Source organism: Xiphophorus hellerii, chromosome 6 (genome assembly GCF_003331165.1).
Source record: "Xiphophorus hellerii strain 12219 chromosome 6, Xiphophorus_hellerii-4.1, whole genome shotgun sequence".
Lineage (NCBI taxonomy): Eukaryota > Metazoa > Chordata > Actinopteri > Cyprinodontiformes > Poeciliidae > Xiphophorus > Xiphophorus hellerii.
The window spans coordinates 8,026,191-8,053,869 of NC_045677.1; the positions used below are offsets into that span (position 1 = coordinate 8,026,191).

Sequence of the window (27,679 nt, forward strand, 5' to 3'; positions counted from 1 at the left end):
TTGTTTTTGATATTTGCTATGCCTATTTCTATATCATATATCTATATTTGAATATATTTTCTCAGATTTAAAAGTTGGACTTTTCTAAATTCTCCAGTTAGAGATTCTTCTACTTCAGCTGAAGACTAACTCATCAATTTTAAGATTAATTACACATCTTTTTTTGGCATGCCAGTTAATTTTGCTGAGAATAAGCCCGTTTGCTCCTTGCAAATGTCTTGTCAGTAACAGAATAATTAATATTTTCAACATAAAAACTGCCCTGCTCATGTAAAATAATTACATCCTCTATTTAGGACTTGACTCCCCGCTCTCGCTCGTGCACGGAAATGTTGTGACTCGAGCCGTCAGCAAGCACGGCCGGTTTAGCACCCAAACGCACGCACCTCCAACACACCTTTTCCCCTTCAATCCCTCCATCCAGCCATCTCTTCATCCCTCCTCTCCACCGAAGCCGACATTTCATTTGCTTTGCTAAAAGTGACAACCCCAGGGAGCGAGGGAGGGATAGTGAAAGAGCCTGGTGATGAGTTTTGAGCAGGGCGTGGAGGAGTGCTATTTAAAAGCACCATGCATCATTGTCAGGGAGTGAGGCTGCACACACTCACACACACAAGCTGACAGATACAGGAAATGCACACATGCACGTAGAAACGCAAAGCAGCATGGGTGGCAAACTGAAGTTGACCCCCGTTCCATTTCATCAAATGCCCTCTGAGTGAGCCAAACAGCCTCATCTGTTTTACACACACACATACACACACCCAATCCCATAGACAGAGATCAGTGTCTAGCCTGCTTAAATCACAGCTCACTTAAGCAAAAAACCATATCACTTCACACACACACACCTTGCTAGTCCCATTTGTGTTAATATGGCCTCTGGTTTTGGGCTTTAGGGCTCATATTTGCCATTATGGAGATGACGGCTTTACGGAGCCCCTATCACCTCACCTTGCATCGTTTGGGGAGAAGACAAGGAAGAGTCAAAATGAGGGCTGACACCTCGGTGGGATTTATTTGATTGCGGATGCGAGGCGGTGTCATTCTGGAGAAGGGGAGTACGGCAGAAGGAGGAGGAGGCGAAGGCCCCCGGACCCTCAGGCTAAGCGAAAAGGAGACAAGAAGACGGTGGCGTGGTGGGTGTGGGGAGGATTGGTAAAAAATTTTAAAAAAAGAGAGAAATAAATAAAGGACAGGAAAAGGAAGGAGGGAGGGGTGGCGGTGGCAGAAGTGCCCCCCACTTTTCCTTTCGCGAATCAAATCAAATTCCCCTTATCGCACATTATTTGAAGAGGTTATCTGGCGCGGTAATGCGGTTACGCGCCAGGCCGCGGCTGAGAGATTTCCTTGTTTACCAATGTTGGCGGGTGTTATAGCTAACCAGGATGGGGGAGAGCAGGGAGTGGGGGTGGGAGGCAACGCTGGAGAAGGATGTGGAAGACGTTTGGGGAAACTGGAAACTCGGGTTGCGGGCAAACACTTGATGCCTGCATGAAAACTCATGTAGAGGAACAAGAATGTATACAATGGATTTGTAAAAAAAAATGTAATTAATAACTAAGTAAGTGGAGCGTTTTTCAAGGTTACAAAATCAGACTCTGCTTATAGGGGCTTTTTGCAAATCCATTCGGGGAATGGTTTTACAGCATGTGCATTTTGCAAGAGTACCCGTTGCGTTGCATTGTGTGTGGGGAATTAGAGTGGGACCAAGAAAAAAAAAACATGCAGTATATGTGTGTTCTAGGCCATAAATCTCTGTCTTCTGACTCTTATTGTTGTGTTTAAATCCGGTTAACATGCCCAGCAGTCATTAGCTGATTGTGCGTATAATTTACAGGTCTGATAAATTCTCTTCAGAACATATAAAGAAAAAATGTAAAATAAAACGATCCGGTTGGTGGAACGTCAGCCATTTCATTCCTGTGTTGATGCAGTAAAAGTTCAAGCTAGCTTTTTTCTCCCCCTTCTTTGCAGCAGAAACAGTGTGCTTCCAATACTCTTCTCATGTCTGTGGATTTCGGCGTAGAGAGAATCTCCAAACTCACTTACAGGACCTTGAAATGGTATTGAATCAACTTAAACATAAACTTACATGTAATCCATGTGAAAATTAATTAAATCGACAAACACAAAATAATACCTAAATGTGAAATAGAGGTAAATTCTGTTTTCAAAACCTTTTATGAATGACAGTGTAAAAGAATCTTGTCAGTATTTAGATTCAGACCTCTTTACTCTAATACCCTTTAACATAAGAAAGAGTTCAAGTGATGCCTTATTAAGTCATCTAATTAATAAGCTTTGTACAACATTGAGGGCTGCACAGTGGCACGGTTGGTAGCACTGTTGCCTTGTATCAAGAAGGTTCTGGGTTCGATTCCCAGGCTTTCTGCTGGCCAACTCCATTCTGCACGGAGTTTGCATGTTCTCCCTGTGCATTCGTGAGTTCTCTCTGGGTACTCCGGCTTCCTCCCACAGTCCAAAAAGATGACTGTCAGGTAAATTGGTCTCTCTAAATTCTCCCTAGGTGTGTGTGCATGGTTGTGTCCTGTCTGTCTCTGTGTTGCTCTGCGACAGACTGACGACCTGTCCAGGGTGTACCCCGCCTCTCGCCCGAAACGTTCGCTGCACCCCTCCTGACCCCTCTAGGGACAAGTTTGGACAGAAAATGGATGGATGGATGAACAACATTGAGAACTAAGGGTGTCCTGATGCTACTTTTTCACTTCTGATACGATACCGATATTATTGAAGCTTTGAGCATTGGCCGATACTGTTTTCAACCCGATATGATATCAGCACAATTCATATGTACTTTTCTGACTTATTTTGTAATGTATGAGAACAACTGACCCATTTATTATCAACCAATGAGTTTGTGAAACAAGCTCTGCTGGATATAAATCATGGGGTGGACTAAATGCTGGAATGGATTGCTTCTATCGGCATGCCTACATTGGAGATTTTACATGCATCCTGATATCACCCGATAATTGGTTTTTGGCTGATATCGGACTGCTATCAGTGTTGAATCGAGACACCCCTATTGAGCACTGTTCAGTCCATAATCAATAAAAATGGAAAGAATGTTGCACAGTTTTGAACTCACCAAAACATGTACCGTAAACTGCCAATCAGAATCATTAATCAGAGCTAAAAACAAAGTAACTCTGCAAGAAAACATTTCAGAGGATTGAAGAATAAAATGGTTCATGTGCCTTTTGATGGTTACTAGGTGTATGAAGCGCTTGCTGAAAAAGTAATCCATCCATTTGAATCAGCAAGTTCCCAAATGCCGGCTTATTGGTGCTGGTCTATCAAGCAAAATTCTGATAAATACCTTAAAGCTGTTACTTTATAAAATGTGACTAGAGTTTTCCCAGGCACTGTACATCCACTGAAAGGCAGCAGTGCTGGGGAAGATAAAAGTGAAGAGATGACACGTAATACGGGTCATTAATGGGATTTGGACCCTCAGAGTAGCGGGGACACGCTTTGCCTCTTAGCCCATTGAGCCGTGAGGACACCCCAAAATGGTGTTTTATCTCAGGCCCCATTGAGAGCAAGTATTGAGCTGACAATCCTAGTCCTCCATGGAGGTGGCCTTTTACCTCAGCCTATTGTAGTCTGTGACTAGCCGCCTGCGCTATCTAGAATCTATTGATTCCCACTTCATCTGGACCTGAGCAATGGAGGGAGAGGAGAGAGACGGAGAGGAAGCAGTAAAATACTCCTTAAATAGTTAAAAGGGAATTTTTTGTGGGGAGGGGGAGGGGGGCTTGCAGGGGGGATGTTTCTGACAAAACCACTAAAAGCAGAAAGAGGTTTTCAAAAGAATTATACAGGCGTCCACATCTGTTAGAGCACAAAGAAAGACCAGGGATGGCTATTGTGCGAAATCCACACTTATGAAATTACAGAGCAAGGAATGCCAAATAAGTATGGGATGGTAGGAAAACAGAAAGAAGTGAGAGAAATTAGAGCATTTGATAGCGTGGATTAAAGGGAAGGGATAAAAATACAAGGACAGGACGCAGTAAAAAGAAGACCACACGTCTTTGGTCTCCACTCTTCCGTATGATCCGACTTCCTCCTCCTTACCATCTGCTGTGTGTAATGGCCCATGGTTGTGTTTGTTTGTGGGATTTATCCTGTTATTTTAGGGTTTTAAAAGCCTGGCCAAGGACAGGTTTCATTTAAACACCTCCCGAGCTTCACTTGGAACTTGAAAAGCATGTAAGACACGAAGATGTTCTGTTTTTGGCATACAACCAAGTCGATACAGAAGAGCTTTTCAAACTGTGGTACAGGTACAACAGGCGGTACTACTGGTGTTACCTGGGCGGGGGTTTAGTAAAAATGTTGATGTCCGAAAGGGAAATGTGAACAAATTAGCTGTGATGATGAGCTAAGCTAATGTGTTAGCTACACAAAGAGTGTTGTGCAATTGTTATTTTTGCAAACTACGCCATAAAGCAGAACAATATGTCTGCCTTCAAATATTAACAATAGTTTCATTTTATAAACCCCTGGCAGATCAGTGTGAATGTGCCAAATAGGAGCCAATCAGATTGTGTTGTGCATTCTGTCTCAATTGGTTTAGTAAGGTAGCATATAGCAACCTGTTTAGTTGCTATCTTTGAGACAGTACAAAGAACAAAGATTGTGCTTTGCAAGATGTCTTTAAGCAATAATTTATTCCGTAAGGCAAGTTAAAGATCTGGTGAGCTCCCTTTATTGGGATGAAATATAAAATAGGTCTTTGTAAAATCAAAAATGGTACTAATTATTTATTTACTTTTGCATCTGGATGTTAATTAATCTTCTACGGATTGAGTCTTAGGAGGCCACTCAAGCAGCTCCAACTTTTAACACTAACCGTGATTCTTGGGTTCAGCCAGACAAATTATTATTTTGTTACTACAGTTGGTAGTACACAAATTGGACGGAGGACGAACGGATGACGGATGGATGACCTGAACAAAACCAGTGAATGTCTCTTGGTGTCGATGGAAAGAAAGAAACGTTGCACCAGGGAGAAGTAGCGAGAGGAAGATGTTTTAAAAGATGGGTGGAAAAGGAAATTGAAGATGCAGAGAAAGGATTGAGACAGAAAGAAAGACGGACATTGAGAGAAAGAGAGATGAGATGATCCATCTTGGCCCATTAGGCCTATATTCCATCATTCTTGTCATGAAGGGAAACATCCTTGTCCAGTCCTCCATCCATGCGTCCATCCAGCATTCATTTACTCTCCAGCTGCTGTTTCACTGAGGAATCTCCCAACTAAAAAGTCCTGTCAGCCCTATTTCCTTGACTTTGTCTTGCCTCTGCTCCCCCCTCCACCCTCCACCTTCTCTGTCTGCTGCTTCTTCCCTGCGCTTCCCAAGATTAAACGCTCCCTTGTTGGACCACAGATTGGAGCTGTGAGGTCTAAAGCAGGACATGTGGGAAGAAGTTGTGTGTATGTGTGAGGCTCGTGGCCCAACATTAATCATGTTTAAGGGGCTGACAAGCTTGGTGTGGGACATCGCATCACATCAACACTGCTCCCTTTCCTGTTGTTCCTCTCCCTCGTTCACCGGATTTATCTCTCCGCTGGCCTCTCCCCATCGCTCACTTCCCTCTGGGAAAGGATGAGAAAGAAAAACAGAGAAGAAATGTGTAGACGATGTGAAATGGGTGAGGAAAGTGACTGGAAATGTATTGTAAAATGTGCATTTTCCATTCACTTCAACGCCTCCAAGTTCTGGGGGGTTAACAACTCGTGCAAGGTACAAAATAAAAAGTGTCTCAAAGTGTTCTAACTTGCTTTCTACCACCTATTTTTTAATCAGGGGAAATTTGCATCTCTTCTTCTATGAAGAAGTTTTGTTTACTTTTCCATGAAAGAACCAGGTCATCTTTAAGTTATGGTTCTTTGGTTTTAATAGGGGAACTTAAACATGTTTCCTTGGTACCTATAAAAATTCAAATCAGTTCACAGTTGCACGTTTTCCAATCCTTCCTTTTTCGTCCCTCTCTGCTTGTTTGCTGTTATATCTCTGCGTTTACATTTCAGCATCGATCTCTGGAAAGAAAAACTCATTTACAGTACATTGAACGTATTATAATTCAAAGGAAAATGGCTTCATGTTGAAATGCAAAAAAAAAAAAAAAAGCGGCATAACTGCTGAATACGTATTTGATTCCTTTGTTTTAGCATTACAAAAGCCTGAAATTGCACAAATGGAGGGTTTTGTACTTTGAGTGCGCGTTTGTGCAAGTATTTGTCAGGAAAATTTTGGATTGGGTTAGATGGAGCCCTCAATGCATGCAGACTCAGGATTGCAGTGGATTCTCCAGCCTTGTCAATAAAGTTATCTTGTCAATAAATTATCTTGTCAATAAAGGATGGTGGGGGTGGGAAGCAGAGCGAAAGAGTATTCATACCTTTTGATCTTTTCCACACTTATATTATAACTCCAAACAAGTATTTTACTGCCATTTAATGTAACACGTCACAACAAAGTACCATATACTGTCATTTTGAAGTAGAAAAAAAGTCAGACATGATTTCTAATACTTGCACAAGTAAAAATCAAAAGTATGCAGAATTATTTTAAATCCAGCCCCTTCTACTCCTACACCCCGTAAATAAAATCTGGTGCAACCAGCCTAATTGGTAAGTAGAGTCCTCCTGTGTAATTTAATCTCAGTACGAATACAGTTTGCCTTATTGAGATTTATTTTGGATAACATGAGTGAACAAACGGCATCATAAAGACCAAGAAACACAGCAAGCAAGTCAAAGCTAGAGTTCAGGAGATGTTAAAAGCAGAGTTAGAGTACAAAACATAATCTCCAACTTCAAACAAACGGCGCTGACCTTTTCTGGCCAACGTAGAAAGCGATCTGCGGTGAGGAAAACCAACACAGCTAATCGTCACCACAGAGAAAGGTGGTGGCGTTCAGCGGGGCTGATGACCGGCCTGTTATACCCAAATAATAAAGCTCATGATAATTTAACTTTACAACATAGACATGCCTGCAACAGTGGAGCTTACAAGTTTCACCTCCACAGAGAGCAACTATGTCGTTCTGAAATCCATCTGACATGAAGTACAACAAACCAAGAGAACAACAGAAACATCAGGCTGCTGGTCACTAATGATGAAACAACACAAATTCAAATCAGTTCAGAACCGCGGATAGCGATCGGATCATTTTAACACTTTATCAATTTCAACTCAGAGCCTGAAGCCTGGTTGACTCGTTGAACCGAGCACGCAGCAGCGCGCGTTGAACCAGGCACGCAGAGGCACGCATGGCGTGTCGCAGCACCTCGTGCACCTCTGGATCTTTGTAACTCGGCACGGATCGCGCGCGCCGCCATTCACACAAACTGGACGATCTCTCCAATGTAAACCTTAACTATAAACACCATACTGCTGTCTTGGCTCAAAAACGTGCTAAACCCGAACTGTTGAAACCGACTATAACTTCTGTCCCTGATATCACCGCTGTACCACCGACAGAAAAGGGGATGTAAGCTCGGTGGCTGGAATGATACAATTTACAACCAGTCTACAGTTAACTCACACTTTGTGAATAATGTCAGAGTTGCTACCTGTAACTAGTCCGGCTCCTTCGCTGGGCTGGCAGTTTTGGCGGGTCTGAATCGCTGCCAACAAAAAAGTCTGGTTCATCTCCAAGACAAGGAACAAAATATGCGTCCAGTTTTTGGCTTTTCCTTGCCCTCTTTTTTCCATCCTTTTCACTTTGCCGCTCCATGGAGCTCCACTCATGTTAACTTAGTCTGTAGAAATGCTCTAGCTAGTTTGCCATCTGTTGCTAAGTGACTGATGATGATGACATTGGTGCACGGTTGGTGACAAGCTTTACCCAGAATACACTTGGGAGACAATATGGACGATCCACTTGTAATTTTGTGTCCTAAAGTTAAATGTAAGAGTGAAAATAAAGCCAGTCATCTAGTACAACATTTTATTCAATATTTTACACCCACTATGTCACTAAAATTAGTCGGTCTTGTAAAGTTTTTAGCAACCATGAGTCAACAATGACTGGGGCAGAATACTATATAATTTACAGGGACACCATGCTATATAATCCTATATACACCATACTCAACAGGAGAGGGCCCGCTTTCTCCAGCTCTCATCAGGCGGCTTGGATCCGTAAAGTCTTACTCTGCCTCCCATCTTGCCCCGCTGTAGGCCCGGGCGTGGGGCCCGCCGCCCCACCCTAGGCTCCCCTGAAGCTCTGCCCCTGGTGTTCAGCATCACGTTGTGGGGAGGCTTTTGAAAATGGAGCATTGCTTTCTTTTGCTTTACAGTTATGCGCTACTTTGTGTTACGTGTGTCAAAAAGTTGTGGTAAAATAAGTTTGTAGTTGCGACATGACAAAAAGTGGAGAGACCTCACTGCACTTAAGGGACAATGAAGTAAAATTGTTACAAAGGAAAACGTTACAAAGAGGAAAGAAAAAGCAGGCATAAAGAGTAAAAGTTGTTTTATTTTTCCCTTGTCAGACAAGATTTCTATTGCTTCTGGCTTGTTTAAGTAAAGGAGGAAAAGCTTTGTATAGCCCCACATTCTAACAAAGAAGCAATAACTGAGTGGGTACATTGTCTGTTCAATCCTCATGCAGAGTATATGATAGAAATACATGATACGCACATGTACGATTGTGATGGTCTCGGTGCGCAAGTCAAAGTGGGAGTCCTCCTGACCCGACTCTCCGTGATGCCATGGTGACAAATAGTCTAAACAGGATGTCCTGGCTGAGACGGGGGACCCTTTTGTTCGCGGGCTAAAAAAAAGCCGCATTTGATTGGCTGAGCTCTGGAAATCAGGAAGCATCCTCCAAAACGAACCACCGATACAGTTTCAATAGCAGCTGCTATTTTTAGCCAGCCCAGACAGACGGGGCGGTGAACTCTAAGGGCCGCCGTACGCCTACGAAACACAAAGGGCGCTGGACGACCGATGAAACGCATGCTGACACACAAAACAGGTGGGCCCCACCCTGCTGCCCTGCTGATCAAGGACAATGAAGTGAGGTGGTGTTGGCAGACTCTATACAGCATTAGCTCATCCACGGCAGACACTTCTTTAAGTCCCCCTTCCTCCCCACGCACCTCCCTCTCACTTTGACCTCAGAGCAACATTACACAATAAAGTCTGTGCAGCACTCTGGTCCGCTTTCTGTGTGAGTAATCTAATGTATGTTCACTTAATGTCTGGGACTTTATAGAGTAAGGGTGGGGGGGGGGGGGGGAGTGCTTTCACCAGCAAAGGTTATTCTGAAGGTGCTGGATTGTTTCTCCAGTCACTTGATTTTTTTAAAATTTAAAGTGCTGTGCACAAGTGCTGATGATCCTCAAACTTTTTCTTACTTTCTCATACATACCACGATGTAGCAACGAATCCGTATGTCTTTGTGGAAGTATCTCAAGGTCAGCTGGGTTGGGTACAAAGCACGGTCCATAAGATTCTTATTGTATCGAGTTCTGGACTTTGACTGGACCAGTCTCTGAGCCATTCCATTGTAGCTCTGCTTGTATGTTTAGGGTTATTGTCTTGCCCCCATCAACTCAAGATTAGCTTCCCTATAGTTGTCCTCTACCTGACTTATACCAAACTCTAACTGGGACTTCCACTCTTCCACTTATTTATTTATTTTAAAATTTATTATTCCAGCTCCTTTCCTTACTTTAAACTCCTCCACAACTTCTTCCCTGTCCTATCTTTAAGTGTTCCTTGACTTCCATGATGTCCGTTTGTTCACTCATGATCTAGGTTTTCACAGAACAGCTGGATTTATATGTAGATTAATTCACACACAGGTGCTTTCTGTGTTGTTGACGTTTGAAGTCAACAACACAGATATTTTTGGGGGGGAATCTGAGTAAAAGGGGGGCTGAGAGTACAAGTGAGTTTTTATTGTACCTGTGGAAGATTTTGGGGTCGATACATGGAAAAACGTGGAAAAAGTTCAAACGGTTTGAAAAATTTTGCAAGTCACCATCAACTTTGGGTTGCACTTTACTCAAAGTTAGATTCTGTTGTTGCGCTGATGCCGTCTGTCCCTCTTTTCTGTTGTCTCCAGGTAAAAAGAAGATGTCTCTATATGACAGCCAGGCTCCCGTTTGTCCAATTTGCCAAGTGCTGCTGAGGCCCGGAGAGCTACAGGAGCACATGGAAACCGAAATAGAGAGACTAGCCACAATCTGCCTCAGGTATGACTGTGTGAGCTTGTAATTATGCAGAAAGCTTCATTTTGCCCAAGCCAAACCATGACATCATGTAATGCTAAACTACGGTCAGGTTTTAAAACAGGTTGAAAGACACACTGTACAAAACGCAAAGGTAAACCAGAAAAGAGCATTGAAGACAATGGTTGGCGTTGGCGTCATTTAACCCGTAAGGCGTGGGCTTCGGCTTAGTTCAGCTCGGTTCTCCGAGCAATATTTCTCCGGTACGCGCATTTGGGTGCCATAAATCTGCATAAAAAGGGAGAAGCATGCCGTCAATATAAAGCTAAGTGTTTCCTACTGGGATTAGGATTCACACCTGTGACCTCGGGTTCCCCGCCGCCTCTTTCTCCTCCTCGTGGCAGTTGCACGAGCCGTTTTATGACAGATAAATCAACTCCAAGCCCTTTTAACGATGGGACACAGCCATTAGGGTCCATATTTCACCTCAAACACATGCCAAGCTATGTATGCGTGTTTGTATGTCTGCGCGTGTTGCTGCCCCCCCCCCCACTTGTCAGTGTGTGTGTTTGTGTGACCTGCTGTGCACTTTGGCGGCCCAGCTTTATGATAGTCCCCATTAACCCGGGGAAAGAGGGCAACTGACTGCGTCACCCCGCATGGAAATCACTCTGTATTTCTCCAACCTTTACACTTGTGGGCTTCTGCTGTCCCTCTGAATCTACGAGTTCCACCGCATCCCTTTATTTCTCTTTGTCCACAATCACCCTCATCATCTTATATCTTAATATATGTATATGAATCTATCTTCTCATCTCTAACAGTCCCTGTCATTTTTTACGTTTTTTTTTGCATTCTCTTTTTCATACAGGCACAACACAAGCATCTCTAAGAACTTTTGCTGTCTTCATGTGATATATAAAAACATGCATTAGAATCAGATATATAGTCATGGTTGTAGTGAAGCTTTTTTTTTTATTTTTGCATTGGCTTACTATTCAACGCAGCAGTTCTCGCTATGTGTTGTACACAGGAAAAAATACTAATCACACACTGCAACCTTTTCCATTTTCACTCCATTTACTATCTAAATATTCACCTGCTGCTGTGCTAATTAACTACTAGTGCAAATCTGGCAACAACTCAAAGTTTTATAAAATCGCTTTCAAGCATGTTAGTGTTTGACCTTTTTGAGACTAGAGTTAGGAAAGTAGAAGCGTGCTTTGTTCTTGGCCTGTCCTTTCTCTTTAGCTAGCTGTTAGCTTTAGCTTTCAGGACTGGCAACTCTAATTTTGAAGTTACCAAGTGAGTAGTGTACTTCAGATATGAAAGTAATTGTCTATATCACTTCAAAAATTCTGAACCATCCATCGATAATTTTTAAATTTGTTTGGAAGTTTTTATAGGTAGCAATTCCTCTCCTGTAGCAGAAAGGCTAACAGCTAGCCAGCCAGGGTCCTTTGTTTTAGGCAGATTTCAGTAAATAAGAAAATTTCAAACTAAAATGTTTATAGTTGTGGGATAGAATGCTATATTAATAGATACTCCTACATTTTAACAACACAATGGCTTTACGTTTGTTGCTCCTCTATCAGCTGAACAGATTATCAGTTGGAAGCGATGCTAGTTAAAACTTAAACAAACTTACCTGAAGAAAATAATAGCTCGTAAAACCTAGGCACTTTGTACAAAAGAAATGTTAGGATTCATTAAGTTTGACGAAGTTTTTATTGTCAGTGACACACTTCTTAAATTTTTCAGTGCCTTCATCAGAGTCTATGCTTGGCTTGCTGTTATTTGATAATCCAATTATCAAAAAATGTATGAAAACGTAAGGATGAGAAAAAAAGATGCGTCAAGATGAAGTGAAACTGGGAGAAAAGATATTCTCTTGTTAAACTTCAGCATGCAGGTGTATTTCAATTAATAATGAAGGTTAGTTTGTCCTTCCCTCTGGATACCAAACTGGTGAAACTCTCTCTCTCTCTCTCTCTCACACACACACACAGTTATTTAAGGAAATCGCATCATCCCTGGGTGAAATGGGATGGTGGCTAGCGTCACGCCCGGCTGATTTACCTACTCACCATTAACCCAAAGACACACTGCAAAAAAAAAGGGATGATGGGGGAGGAGGTGTTAAATGATATAGATACAGTGGACCAATTTTAGACATGTGCTGAAGAAAATAATAATAATAATAAAACAAAAAATCCATAGTTTTTCACATAGAAAGTAACAAACAAGGGGGGGTTGTATGTGTGTTACATCACAGAACCGACCTTATGCTAAATCACCTTCTGCCTCTTCCTCTCTCTGGCTCTCTGCATGGTGGCAGCCATCATTGAAAGTGACAGTGGGAATTTGGCCCAATTTGTAGTAAATCTACCTTTAATGACACGCAGGCGGTTGCGGAGTGAAAAAAAACAAACCCACGGATATGGAAATGAAAGGACGCGTGCGCGCGCGCTGCATCTTGCTTGGCTCTTAATGCCTGTTCTCCAGCGTGTCGCTATTTGTTTTCTGCTTCTTCCGCTCACAGTCCTGTTCTGTCTGCATGTAAATGGTTGTGGGTTTGATTACAACTGCCTTCCCGCCCGCCTGCCTGTCCTCCCTTGCGGCTGTGTCACTTGTTCATGGGCCGCAGCATCTGCGAGGACATGGAAATCGCACACAGATGTAGAGCTTGGCAAATGGAAATCTATCATGCCCCGTACATGTCAGGTGGCTCAGGGGTGGGGGTGGAGGGTGGCAAAGTCATTTACATACCCCATCATACTACACCCTCCTCCTCCTCCTCCTTTTCCCACCTCTGCTGCCCCTTCCTCCCCCTCATCCTTCTCCATAATCAATTTACGTCCACACGGCCAAAACCCTTACCTCCCTGGCAGATGACACCAAAAAAAAAAAAAAGGCAAAAAGGAATCAGCGTCTTGAATTTATTGTGCCATCAACCTTCTTGTTTTCACCAAGAACAGCCCGATCGCTTAAATGGATTGTAGGATGGCTGTCGGTCACATGCAGCGTCATTCCCTTGACCCTTTTTTTTAATATACATTTTGTCCCGTTACAACCACAAACACAAGTGAATTTTTGTTTGCGCATAGAGAGCCACAGCTCCAGATGGAGTATCTGTCAATAGGGTAACTAGTCATTGGTCACCATCCAAATCTGGCCTTTATACAAGTGTGACAAGAACAAAGCTGCTTTCCAAAGGAAGCCACAAGAACCCAAGTATGGGACATGCATGAGCAGCTCTGGACAGATGAGAACGAAAGTGAACTTTCTGGCCAACAGAAGAAAAAACACCCGATGCACGCCACCCTGGGCGCACTGTCCCTTTGCTACACATGGTAATTTGAGGCACAGGGAAGATGGTTTGAGTCAGTATTGTCTTAATTATTATAAAAAAATAAAATAAAATAAAAAATGCACAAAACAGATAGAGGTTTTTGGTTGTGAGACACCATATTCAGATTTCACCAGGCTTAGCTTGTCCATATCAGGGGAACCATATCATCCATATCAGGGTGACTGTGGGTAGGGTTTTGTGATCGGAAGGTCATAGGTTTGATTCCAGCTTCCTCCTGCAACATGTCGATGTGCCCCTGGGCAAGGCACTTAACCTCAAATTGTCTAATGATCTGTGTATACATTTGTGTGGGTGAATATGACTCTAGTGTAAAGCGCTTTGAGTGGTCAAAATGATCAGAAAAGCGCTATAAGTTCAGTCCATTTACCATCAAACACAGCAGAGGATCCTTCACACTTGCTTTTATTTCCTATTCATAATCTTGTAGTTTGTGTTCAGACAGTCTCTCTCCAGTGGTGGGACAGGACAAAGACCTGTAAGAAGCAGGAGGAAGAGAGGGAACCCCCATGCCCTCACCTGTCCTCCGTTTCACACTTCCCTCATTATCAAATCATTATCAAAGCATATTTTAAACTGTATCTGTTCCAGCTGCTTGTTTGGCGGGGTTTCTGCCTCCCGTGTTTCTTTCTTTTCTTTTTTTTTTTTTTGACGTGCCAGCCAGCTGGAGGTTCCAGGGCTTCCTATCCCCCACTCCCATCCCCGACATCCCCACCACCACCATCAAAAATTCATAGAAACCACGACGAACAGATGTGTAAACCCCTAAGAAGAGGCAGCGCCAACATTCCTATCACTCCCTCTTGTTTTCCTTCCTCTCGTTTTCTGTCTCCTTTCATCATTCCTCTTTGTGTTGCCCGCTCATCCTCTCTTACCACATCTTTCTTTCACCTCGCGTTCCCCCCGCTCCCCAACACCACCACCCTTTTCCACTCTCCTTTCATCTCTCCATCACCCTCTCTGTCAATGTGGCAATTTCCCCCCACACCCCTGTGCGGCAGGCACGCAACTGCTGTCCCCTCGCCGTCTCGCTCGCTCTCCCGTCGCTGTTTGACACTGTCAACAAGCAGGTGGAGGTGGCTGTTATTGTTGACGCCTCTGCAAAGGTTCCAGGTAATGAATAAAAGGGGAGATCGAGGGAGAGAGATGAGAGAGAGGCAGAGATGGGAGCGAAGAAGTGAGAGAGGCGTGTGCGAGGGAGAGGGAGAGGGGGAGGTTGGCAGATTTGGCTGCGTTGCGCGGCAGCTTGACTGTGTCAGCCCCGTGTTTGCTTTCTTTGTTGCCGAACGGGAGCGGCCAGCACAGACAGGCTCGGATGCGGACGCACGTCCACAGGTGCATGAGCAGAACTTAACTGGCTCTCACATACCTGCTCTTTAACGTGACACTCAGCTACTGTTTGTAACATACGGTTAGATTTCGTAAGCACGAGTCCCGACTCCTCACTCACAGTTTTCAGGCCATTCCCCAGTTGCTGTATCAGCACCTGGTCAAATGTAGACCAGATAAAAAAGCTATGAACTTGCCCTTTAATTTAGCACCAAATCGGAAGCCGTTAATCAGATACCAACTCAATTTGCGTTAGCATTTACAAACATATTTTCTGGTAAATGAGTAACAGAAAGCGTGTTTTGGATGCCAGTAGCCTATAAACTTCCCCCACCTTCAACACACTTACGCCATCCCTCAGACCTTGCCGCCCTTGTCATAGAGCCGTACACATATCAAAAGCCACCTCTGCTCCAAACTGAAATGCTGCTTTTAAAGAGACAAGACATGTTAACTTTGACAGCGTGAGGTGCCATCTGCACTGGAGTTGTTTTATATGAAAATATATATATATATATATATATATATATATATATATGTTTTGTTTTTGACCTCGGACTCATACAGAAGTTGGATTTAGGGACTTCTGACATGATAATTTTCAGAAAATGGTTCCTTGGTTCTATAAATCTTAAAGCTCCACCCTTGTTTATCATGTAGATAACCAATATGCCTTGTTTCATAACTGACCCCCCCCACTACTTTTATATGCAAGTGCCTGTTCTTCTCTGTTTTTGTTTTTGTTCCATTTCCATGGCAGTGTTACAGCGCCACATACAGGCCAGCCAAAGTTGCTTGCTGTCCACTTTTTGATGGCAAACGTTATAGAAATAACAAATAGATGGAAATTAGATTTTTGGGTTCTCCTGTCAGGTTTCCATAGCTTCTTGTTTTCCTACCCTTTTGCTAAAGCATACACCTAGCTCTTAAAGCTGAGATTTGTTTTTTAGGAATACAGACTTGAAAAGTTTATCAATTACGTATGGAAATGACAATATTTCATTTTCTCAGTTAATATTTGAATTGGAAAACTTTACATGATTTCACCACCATTTTCACACAATGCATGTTATAATTGAAATAATTTATGATGACTCTGTGGAATATTTCAACTCTCATCATGTGGGAGACCATTGTAGAAGCTGATTCCTGTCAACAGATTTCAGCTGAAAATCCAGCCAGTCAGAAGATTTACCGCCTCCAACTGACGAATACGCCCTTTAAACAGAGAAAGAGGTCAATTTTTGGGCTAGAGCGTGTTTTTGGCAGAAATGTGACACCACAGTCATTTTTTTAAATGTCAGAGTGAGTACACTGCAAAAAAAACTAAATCTGACCAAGTATTTTTTGTCAAGTTTCTGGTGGAACTATTTTGAAAGCTTGAAATAACACAAAACTAACCTACAAACAAACTTTCAGCCAGATATATGAGCTTGTTTTAAGTCAATAATTCCCTAACATTAATGAAAAAGTACTAGTTCCATTGGCAGATTATTTCACTTGTTGCATGGGAAAAATGTCTTGTTATAAGTAAAAAAAAATCTGCCAGTGGAACTATCAATTTTCATCAATATTAAGGAATTATTGACTTAAAACAAGCTCATATTTCTTGCTGCGAAAATGTCTTAAGTTTCCTAAGACATTTACACTAGAAACGTGACGGAAAAAAGACTTGGTTAGATTAAGATTTTCCTGCAGTGAAAACATGTTTCATAAATTATATAGGCTACCGTGTATGTAAATGTCTGGTATTAACTGAATGTTTAATATAGATTAAAAAAAGACACTATTTCCTATTGCAGAGGAGAATGTTTCACTGGCCCGTCCTTGTTGTACGCCAGTTTGCAAATTCTTCCGTCAGATAAGTAACACATAAATAAAGCCTCTTATTTTTATGATCCACCCGTTCAGCCGTTGCAAAATAAAATCCCTGGTCTACCGGGGCATGCTGTCAGATTAGAGGTTGCGCTCAATTCAGTTTTGGGCACTGTTCCTTCCTCAATCTGCCATTGTCTGTTTGCCTGTGTGTGTGTGTGTGTGTGTGCGTGTGTGTGTGTGTGTATGAGTGAGTGACTGCGCCTGTGTGAGCGTGTCCGAGGGTCTGGACTGCTAACGGGGTCTCAAAGCAAACATGACAACCCCTGCCTCGCCGTGTCAATGTCAAGCCTGTTGCAACGCTCCATGAGGCTCAGAGAAATTTATCTCAGTGTCTGAGTGAAAGAAAGTGAAGGAGCGAGAGAGAGATAGGGGATGATGGGGCGCGGAGAGAAGGTAGAAAGAAGGATGAGTGGATCAATTGAGAATGAGCATCAAGGAGAAATGTCACATGTCTGGTTTGTTGGCAAGATAAAGCGCAAAACTGTCAATTTTCTACATTTTTGACTCCCCCCGTCCTTCATTTCCAATCGAAGCTGTCTCGCTTGTTTCCGAGCCAAATGATGGTCCTCGACATATTTTCAGACTGCCAGTGAGCGCCGTTTGGCAACACTGGCAAATTCTCTTGTTTCCCGCCTCCCGACACATGTTCCGTGTTCATGTGAAAGCGCGGCGGCGTTGGAGAACGCGTTGCTTTTTGGTGGTCGTAGCTGCTGTAAAGTGCCTGATGGAAAACAAAAAGGGATGACGGCGAAAGGAAGAGCGGGGCGGATAAAATGCACGCGAACGCATTAACAAGAGTCTGGAGAATTTGCTCTCCGATGTGCTGAAAATTTACAGACATTGCTTGTTTTATCAAGGGAAACGAGCTGAACAAGTGTGCCCAGACTCGGCTCAGCACCACATTATTGTATAAATCTTCACTAAATTCCTTCTTGTCCTGTTTCCTGATTGCAGTAAGAACCCCTCGTCCAAGGATGGCATAGCCACTCCGGGAACTCCCAAGGTAAGGAGAGGCTCGTATTTCAGAGCAGTGTCTGACTTTCGTGTGGATGTGATTTGCTTAGTGTAGAAATAACATTGTTGGAATGATTCATTGCTGTTCTGTCAATCAGATCTGCGCACATCTTTTCTTGTATTTCCCACCAACAAACTTACCCAGAGCTGAGTCCTGTGGTTCGCAGGCAGACGGCCCAAAAGGAAATGTATTGTCTGGTTTTCTAATAAGATGAGGAGAGATTTAAGGAGCATTTCCGAACCGCCAGACATAGAGCATTCTAGAAGTATTCTGACACGGTGTAATGGCAATAATTTACAATTTCTTGCCAAAGTATTTGCATCCTATCAGCGTTTTCACATTTTTGTTGAGGCACAATCATAAACCTCAATAGGATTTTATCTAAACGATCAACACAAATTAGTGCATAATCAATGTCATGTAGAAGAAAAATAACATCGTTTTATGATAAGAAAATCTTAAAAGCCCGGTTTGCATTTGTGGTCAGCCCGCTTTTACTCTGATAGCTCGAACAAACCTCAAATAAACCCTCAGAGAATAAATACCACCCTTTAAAAAAAAGTGCTTTGGTCAGACAAGACAAAAACGCACCACCCGGAATGCACCATATCTCACAGTGAAACATGGTGGTGTCAGCGTCATACTGTGGGAAAGGATTTTTCAGGAGGGACAGGGAAACAGGTCAGAGTGAACGGTAGGATGGATGGAGCTAAATGCAGGGTTGTCCTGAAAGAAAACCTCTTAAAATATCTTAAACTCTAGTGGAGGTTCCTCCGTCCAACACTAAGTGTAAAGTTGGGTCACAATTGAAAGTTTTACGTCAAAGAATCTGACTGAGTTTGAGCTCTTTTTGCGAAGTCAATGTCCAGATGTACAAACTGGGAAAGACATACCTCAGGGTTTCCCCCAGTGTATTATAAGCCTGCTGGGCCACCAGGCTTTACTTCCCCACCCACCACGATAATAATCATTTGTTTATTTTAAATTATTATATATATACTATGGTCTACTATGGTATACTATTGTCTATGGTCTATATACTGTATATAGACCAGTAAAAGTGATAGCAAAGGTGGGTTATGCTAGGTTGATGAATAATAAAACATCAGTAGCCTTTAGCTGACAGATATCTTTTTAAAAAGATAATGGCATACACAACCTACAGAAAGACTAGTTTTATTCAAAACTGCTTTATTTTCTTTGTTGTTGAGGTTTTATTTCCATAACTTTCTGTTAACGTTTAACATTTTTTAACATAAAAACACGGTGTAACTGATGGGCTGGCCTGGTGCCACTACCACCAGGCTTAGATGGATTTTTGGGGGAAACCCTGTACCTCCTAAAAAATGGTGGCTTCGCAAAGTATTGACTTTAAGGCTGGATGCAAATGCCTGCTACACTTTTTAGATTATTTGTTTCATCTTCATTCCATACCAAAAAAACATGTAGTCTAAAAAGTCCAGCTGAACGAATGTTGCCTCCAGTTTTTAGTCTAATTAATCTCGTCATCATAGAGCAACACATGAACATAGAAAACCTACGGTGACTTTTCTAAAAAGGCCAAACCTAAGCCACCCCGTTCCGCATTCGTATTCAACCTCTAACCGCAGAAAGTCGGGAACACCTCGAGTCAGGGAGCGCTTTGACTCGAACATGAATCCACTGGGGGATCTTGAATAAATCAGTACTCCCCCCACGCCCTCCAACGCTTGGTGCAGAAGGTGCTGACCCGGGCTTAAAACAGAGCGCTGGCGGTGCTGCGGGTGGGCTCGTACTCCAGTGAGGCAGGCGGAGGAGGGTTGAGGGGTGAGCGCTGGCCCTCCTCTGCAGCCGTGACTGCGCATCTTACCGCTGTCGTTTAGTATTCTGCGGCAGGCCGTGGAGAATGAAGAGGGCCGGTCTGAAGCATACGGGCTTGTTGTTGTTCTCCCCCGGCTGCTGTGCACCACCCATCCATTTCATACCTGGGATTAACCCCCAAACTCCTCCTTATGTCTTTTTTTTTTTTTCTTCAGCTGTACTCGCAAGGTAGTTTTGTAGAGAAAAATGTAACACATTCGAAAAAGAACCATGCTCAGATATCTGACGCGATAAGTCGTAGACGTAATCGCTATTCTGGCGGGTTTCTTTTTTTCTTTTCTTTTTTTTACGCTGGTCTTTCTGCGTGTTGATTTAATTAGCGCTTTTTAAAGACCAAATTTGGAGAAAGACCTTCATTTATAACCTCTTTGTAGATTACCACTAAATGTCATATTCTAATGATAAAACTTAAATATATCCCTCGACCGCCCCCCCAGGTAAAGGATTCCTGACCTTTTTAAACCTGTGAAAAAGAAGAAAGATCAGACACACACACACACACATACTCGCACACGCCCACACACACACACACACTCAGAGAGGCAGAAAAGCACCATGCATAATGTCCAATTTACTGTGGCAGCACTGGAGGTTGGTCATTTCTCACATATTATTATTAGATTACTGCTGTCGAGCACTTAAGCCTCTGCTCTGCCCCTTTCCACTTGATTAATAGGAGATGACTGTAAATACAAATATTTCACAGCTGCCTTGTAAAAAGAGAAGAAGAAGAAGAAAAAAAAAGCAAAAGCAGCCACATAAGCACAAATGAAAATATAAGTACGGAGGGAGAGAAAGTGAGAGAGTGAGGGCCGACAGTTGTAAAAGAAAGACATTACCTTCCCTCTCCCCTCCCGTTCTCTCATACCCTTGTCTTCCTCTTACCACCCTTGCTCCTCGGTCACTTGCGAGAGTCCCCTGACTGTCTTTGTCACAGGGAAGAGGGTTAGAAGAGGATATTCTTTTATACGCGCGTGCCTGCCAGAGCGGCAGCACAAAGTGTGGCGGGACAGATTTATGGACAGGCGGTGTCCTGTAATGTCGGATGTTTACCCTCTCTCCCGCCAGCCCTCTCCTCAATTTCCTCCCGTTCCCTCTGAGGGCTTCCTCACTTTCCAATCGCTCTTTCTTCCCTAACTCCTCTTAACGTCCCATAAACATTAAGTCTAATCAGAGGAAGGGGTTTTATAGACAAAGTCAGGCAGGTTACAGTCATCATCGGTGACGTGTTGCCCTTAGCAGCTGAGGCAATAACACTGCCGGGGTTCTCCAAGGGTAATGATTCCGGGTCTTTGCTGCGTCGTAGATCTTCGAGGGACGTAAATAAATGTTACAATTTTGTAATACAAATAAAGAAAACCCTCACATTTTACACTCAGCTGCAGTGTTTTGTAGTAAGTTGCTTCGGTTTTGCACGGTTGCTTACTCATCAGTCCTCATCACATCATCTGATGCTTTAAATGGTTTCTCTTCTCTGCAGTTTAACTTTTGAAGTAAAGACGATGATCTGCAAACTGCTGCTGAAAGGCAGAAAGGCCGTTTTTTTTTCCTCACTGCTCCACAACTCGGTTGTACAATATGGATGTTTCTTCTTTGTAAAGTTTATTTATTTGAGGTCATTGAACTCTGTGTAAGCATCTCTTAGAACCAATTTTCTTTGTAAGTCCAGCAGCTGTGTATGTTCCGGTTTTCCCTTGCGAAAATCACCACGGGCTTTTAGCAGACGGTATTTTTTTTGTTCTGTCTGTGTAATGCAAACAGATATTTGCTATTAAAGTTTTCAAACTTAAACTACATGCTCTTCTACTGCTACCAAACTATATCAGAGTGTCACACGTTTTGCACAAAATTCAAGTTGTTATTAAATACCTTTGCAGTCCAAATGATCAGGGAAATGCATGATGCTACGCTAACCTTTTAAAAAATTTTCACTTTTATTTTTTTTGGGGGGGTGGGGAGGGTTGGGAGAGGTTGTATACATGTGTGTTCTAAAATAATAAAAACTTTAATAACAAAAAAAAATAATAATTTTTCGCTGTTTTCTCAAGTTGAACTGTTGGGGGAAACATGCTCAAGCTTTGATATCTTTTCTTCAGCAAATCTCCGTACTTTTTTGCTCCTTATTATCCTGTTGTAGCTTTCAGACTGCAATATGTTATAGAATAACCATTTCTCTATACAGTGACAACATGACAAGATCATTTGCGTAGAAGATGACTTTTTTTTTTTCCTCCCTTCTCTGTTTGCCTCTCCAGTCGATGCTTTTGTCAGTGCACATCAAGAGAGAGGGAGAGTCTCCGGTGGTGTCACCCCTGTCATCTGAAGATGCCCACCACTCCGACAGATATCAGGTCACAAAAGCACATACACACACCGCTCGAGGCAGTCATGGTTGAAGTTATACTTTTTTGTTAGCAGGAAGGTCATCTCTTTCAATAGAAAACATCAGAAATGTAGTTTATTAAAGGAATTTCATTTCTTTTAGTCTATAAGTTCAAGCATGATTCATTCAGTTTTCTTACTAACCCTCCAGCTTAGGCCAATTTATATAAATGTTTATCTGTACTTTTTTTTTTTTAAAGAAAATCTCTCTACTTTATGGGCTTGGAGTTGAGATACCTCTTAATCCGATCAAGTATTCAAAAACATGAACTCAAACCTGACATTAAAGTTAAAAAAAAGTCAAACATGTTGAAGTTGAAATTGAAAGTTACATTAAGGCTGTTTGAACAGTCTAACAAAGTGTATGTGATGATATGAGGCACTGAAGTAATAATGACGCGTTAGCGGTAGAATATTATGGTAAATTGTGCTTTCTGATGCCTTCTCAGCAGTTAAGCTGAATAACAGACCAATCTTCTTTAATCTCAGATGTCACCCTGACTGCTTTTATCTATTCTATTCATCAAAATTTGTTCGGCTAATTCTTCTGGCCGTGATGTATCTCCGGGTTAAGTGAGTTTCCCCCTTAACACCATAAAATAAGAACTATTAAGTTCATGCCGACGTTACATCCATACGTTTGGGATGACACAGCTCATAAAGACCTTAAAGCAATAAAGGAGATTTTCTCATTTGGTGAAACTGCTGAAATCACCTTATATTATACAAATGATTAAGTCGATGGGGACTTATTTTAACACCTTGAAATGAAGCATAATGGAAGACTTTACCACCTCCTCCTTTTCAGTCAGGTCTGAGTGCTCACAGGCTTTTTCGCGTCTCCTGGAAACCTGACCTGTCCTCAGCCGTTCACTGAGTGTATCATAATGATAAGGTAGCGATGGTGGTAGTGATGCACGGCCAGCGGGCCAATAACTCAGAGAATGAAGAGGGAGGAAAGGATCAACGAGGGGGAAGGTGAAGGCCCAGCTGCTCAACGGTTTCCACCAATGGCAGACAATAAGAGCATCGTTGCAGTACCATAGAGCGGGTATCCATAACTGTAAGAGGAAATGCTTTAGTCAGCGTATAGTCACTGCGTTTGGCCCTCCAGGTTGAATCCCAGCAGATCTGAGGGACACATTTTGCAAAAGACAAAGGTGGATAGGCCAAATGAGTCTGACCTCAATTAATTTCATAATACTGTACATTTATTGCTGAGGCCATTATTTTTAATGATGCAGGTAATTCACCTCGGGCAGCATGAACTAGCTCAAACCCCAAAATGTTCCAGATATGAGCACAAAAGAAAAAACAAAATATTAATAATTTATCTCCCAGTGATACATTTACTCAACTACAGTATTTTTAAAAAACCTTTACAATTTCTGCTATCAGTTTTTGCAAATGACTACAGTGTACTTGACTGACTCACATATTATAATGGTTAAACACCATATTACACAATGTCCAATAAAACAAACTCTGCAGCAACTGCAGAGATCCATAGCTCAGATGGGAGTATCTCCAGACAGGAAAGCTAGTGGTCATGCACTCTGGAAATCTGGTGTGTGTTGAAGATTACCAAGAATAAATCCCTTGCTGGATGAAAACTGCATGACCCAATCAAAGACTAGACCCAAATCAAATTGGGAAGATTTGAAAATGTATGTTCATTGTCTGGTGTTACAAAGTTTTAACTATTTAAGGGGAAAAAATCAGTCTCAATATCCTCAAACACTGGTAGAGTACACCCTCATAGCTTGTATCTTTTTCTATTTTTGGCAACAAAAAAAATAGCAATAACAAATAGCAAAAGAAAATAGCAATAAAATAAAATAAAACAATATACCATCTCCTTGCTACTTTGTAGTGGTAAAATTTGTGGAAATTCATCCAATTTGTGATTGTAGCATGAAAAAAAAAAAAGATTTGGCCAATCTTCCTGCAACCCGACTTTGTACTTTTGATGCTTTATTTACATTTAGCAAATGTTAAACTCTTGTCTTTCAAACAATTACAAAATTTAACAGTCGAATGTAAATTTGAGAGTGGTCATTTGAAATAAAAATAGTGACACTACCCAAAACATAAGAGAAAAGCTCTAGAAAATAACCAAGATTAATAGTATAGACATATTTTATTATTGTGAGACATTTATAATTAAGTAAATAAATCAAATAAATAGCGTTAAAAGTAGCCAAACCCACCTAACAATAATCTCTATGTAAATCATCAGAATTGCCTCCTGGAGGTTTAGTATGAAACCCGCTGCTTCCCCCTAGTGACCAACAGGCGAAATAACAACCAACGTCTTGCACCCTTCCGTTTCCTCAACGGTCACGTGATCACAACAGCCAACATGGCGTCCGAAACGAGAGCTTTATGCCGACTCGGGCGCCACTTTCAATCCTTTTCCATCCGTGTGGATTTGTAGTCACAGCGCTTAGTTTGTTGGGATGTAGAATATCTGGGGGCAGCCCTGAACTCGGTGCGGCAGCGAGTTTTAGGCCCGCTGTCGACAGGGAGCGGAGAGTTATGGAAGAGGTGGAAAACAAGAGAGAAGTAGGTGGAACTGTCTGTCTTGATAAGCGCGCCCCCCCCCAGAAAGTATCCAAAACAATCCCACTAAGAACAGCGAGATTTGCTCTTGTGAACACTGCCCACTGTCTAATGAACGTCTAATGAGTATTTCCTCTCTCTCCTTTCTTCTTTTGCTTGCAGACATTTTTACGAGTTCGGGCAAACAGGCAAACGAGATTGAATGGTATGTACACATATCGGTTCGGCTAATTCTGTCGTTTTAATTTGCCAGTAGCATGTGTTACTCTGAACTTTGAAATTAATAAAAGTTTTTGACAAGTATATGTGCTTGTAAAGCCGCAAGAGCTAATACGTAAACTAAAGAGTTGCATGTTGAATAGAGATGAGAATAAATGACCTCTTTACCAGACCTATATACGAATGATACACTTGATAAAAAAAATACATTATGATATCAAATGTGCTCTATTTATATTTAAAAAATATCTACTTGGGGAAAAAACATGCACTTTCAGTGTAGGGGTTTCCATGGAAACCACAACCTAACTTCAGTGTGAATCTTCAAGAAAGTAAATCCTTTTTGTAAAGTGCCTTGCAGTGGAATTGTATGAGATAAACTAGTGTACAAGTAGCATATAATTATTAAACAGAAATAAATGTTTTTTTGTTTTTTTTAATTACACAAAAATCTGAAAAGTGTGGCCTGCATCATCTTTTACTCTGATGTAACTAAATAATATCCGGTGCAAATTATTTCCTTCTAATCTCTTCGCAAAGTCTGGCTTTGTGTGATGTAATCTTTATAAAATACATCTGTTTTTGAAAACCTTTTAGAGAACTTCAATGAACGAACATTATTAAGACCCAGGAAGACAGCAGAAAGTGGAAGATAAAAACATTTAAAATAGGGTTAGGTCATAAAAAAAACACCAAAAGCTTTGAACATTCCACATAATCTGGCCTTTGTTGAAAGAAAGCGATAAATAATCCCACTAACATCTTGTCACGAGCGCTCATGGGGCTACAGCAAATAAGTACTCTGGAGGGGTCACATTTCACCAGAAAAACAACCCTAGGCACACAGCCAGGGCTACAATGTCATGTTTTAAATGACATCTGCTTGTATTGTTCTGAATGGCCTAGTCAATGTCCATACCCCAACCCAGTTGGAAATCTGTGTTGCAAAAACTTTGACATGTGACGTTCACAGATGGTCTCCATCCAGGCTGATTTGAGCTGGAGCTATTTTGAAGCGATCAAAGGGAAACATGCTAAAAGCTGATAGAAAATACTGTGAACGGACAAAACAGGTTCGCATCAGTGACGGTGAAAATAAATGCACATCACACTTTCCAGATTTTGGTGTGAGAAAACAGCTGAAAGGCATGTATTTTTTTTTTGTAAATATTGAACTTCACGTTAAGTTCTACGTTGTGTTTGTTAACCACAGTTGTTTTACAAGGCACTTTTTAAATCTGGCATTTTGAGAAGTTCTCTCCATGAGGGGACTTAAAGGTTTGAGCTGCACGTAATTAGCAGCCTTTTCCTCTCCTCTTTAAACAGTGCTTCTCTTGATTAATGTCAGGAAGAAAAATTGCATGGAAGCCCCTTCTTCTTTCGCTCCCTCCACACTCTTGCCCCGCAGTTATGGCATGCTGCCTTATGTCCTCCTCCTCTTTCTTCTTCTTCTTCTTCTTCTCCTCCTCCTCCCTGTGTCAGTTGCTGCAATCCCTCTTGGCCTCCTTTGCTTTTCCCAGCCAGCTAAAAATTAATGTCCCCGCGCGCCATTTGCAGTTAAGAAAAAACGACAGAGACTCGGGGTTCAATCACGGCTGTTTGGCCCTGTTAAATTTCTAATTAAATGTGTGGGTGGATGGGGGTGGAGGCTGAGGCTTGGGTGGGGGCGCGGGGTGGGGGGTGGGGGGGATGCCATGACAGAGAAGCAAAAAAGGAATAGAGCAAAGGCACTGATGTAGAGAAGAGTGGAAAGGAATTGAGGGCGTCGCATCCAGCTGTTTCTCTCTGAAGATGTTCCAGAAGGTGGCAAGTTTGAGCAGATCAGCCATCTTTAATCAACGACATTAGAGCTGAAACAGTTAATTGTGATTAGTCAGTTATTGAGATAATTGACAACTAATTTAGTGATCGATTAATTGCTAACTGGAGTACACAGACTCAAAAAACTGTACAGAAGATATATACATCTTTAATTCAAGATAAAAAAAAAAGAAAACTTTCTGTAAACATGTCCTTGCCAAACTGCTTAAATGTCAGTTTACTACTGTACAAAAAAAATCTCCTTCTAAGCACCTTTTGATATCCAATTAATCAAAGACATTGTATTTGCTAAAGTAACGTTGTGTTATTGCATTTTAGGCAGTAGAATGGTTATTTTCTTATATAAAAATGAACTGAATAATTTATTTGTATCTTTTAATGTATTTCTAGTCTATGCAGATGGCTTAAATGAAAAATCTGCAGAATTTGCCAAATTTTTGTATCTGATTAATCAATTAATTGTCAGAATAATCAATTAATCGGCAGAATAAACAACTAATCGTCAGAATATCAGATTAATCGTCAAAAACAATTGATTAATCATCAAAATAATCGATTAGTTGTTCAAATAATTAATTAATAGCCAGAATAATCGATTAATTGTCAGAATGATCAGTAGATTATTTGATAACTAATATAATTGTTAGTTGCAGCCCTAAACGGTATAGGTTTGTGAAGAACTCAGTGCAGACATTCCAAGATAAGTATATTTATTTGTTGATTTTTTTTTTTTTATCCCCTCTCTTTCCTTGTCCCTCTGCTCCAGCTCGTATAGGCAAGATGAAGAGGAGGAAGCCTGAGGAGGGGGGGCAGGTATGTCCGCTGTGCAGCGCCCCATTGGCTGGGAGCGAGGAGGAGATGAGTAGACATGTGGAACAATGCCTGATCCAGGTAGTACAATCCCGGGCCCTAGATCCCCTGCCCTGCCTACCGCCCCCACCTGGACGGCCTATGTCTTCCCCCTCTCTTCCCACTCACCTCTCTACTTCCAGTAGATTCTGAGCAGTCTCATCCATGCTGT

General features: G+C 41.9%; 1 protein-coding gene across 3 annotated transcripts in view; it reads left to right on the forward strand.

Moving 5' to 3' along the window:
- rnf220a (ring finger protein 220a) overlaps positions 1-27,679 on the forward strand; it is a 186,785-nt gene that overhangs the window by 130,953 nt on the left and 28,153 nt on the right. For 2 of the 3 annotated variants that reach the window (XM_032565517.1, XM_032565518.1), the window contains exons 4-8: positions 10,117-10,246; positions 17,754-17,802; positions 21,930-22,025; positions 24,781-24,823; positions 27,425-27,549. In XM_032565517.1, the coding sequence (XP_032421408.1) occupies positions 10,117-10,246; positions 17,754-17,802; positions 21,930-22,025; positions 24,781-24,823; positions 27,425-27,549 (443 nt within the window). Of the gene's footprint in view, positions 1-10,116; positions 10,247-17,753; positions 17,803-21,929; positions 22,026-24,393; positions 24,622-24,780; positions 24,824-27,424; positions 27,550-27,679 lie in introns of those variants that run through there. The other variant, XM_032565519.1, reaches the window with a different exon arrangement.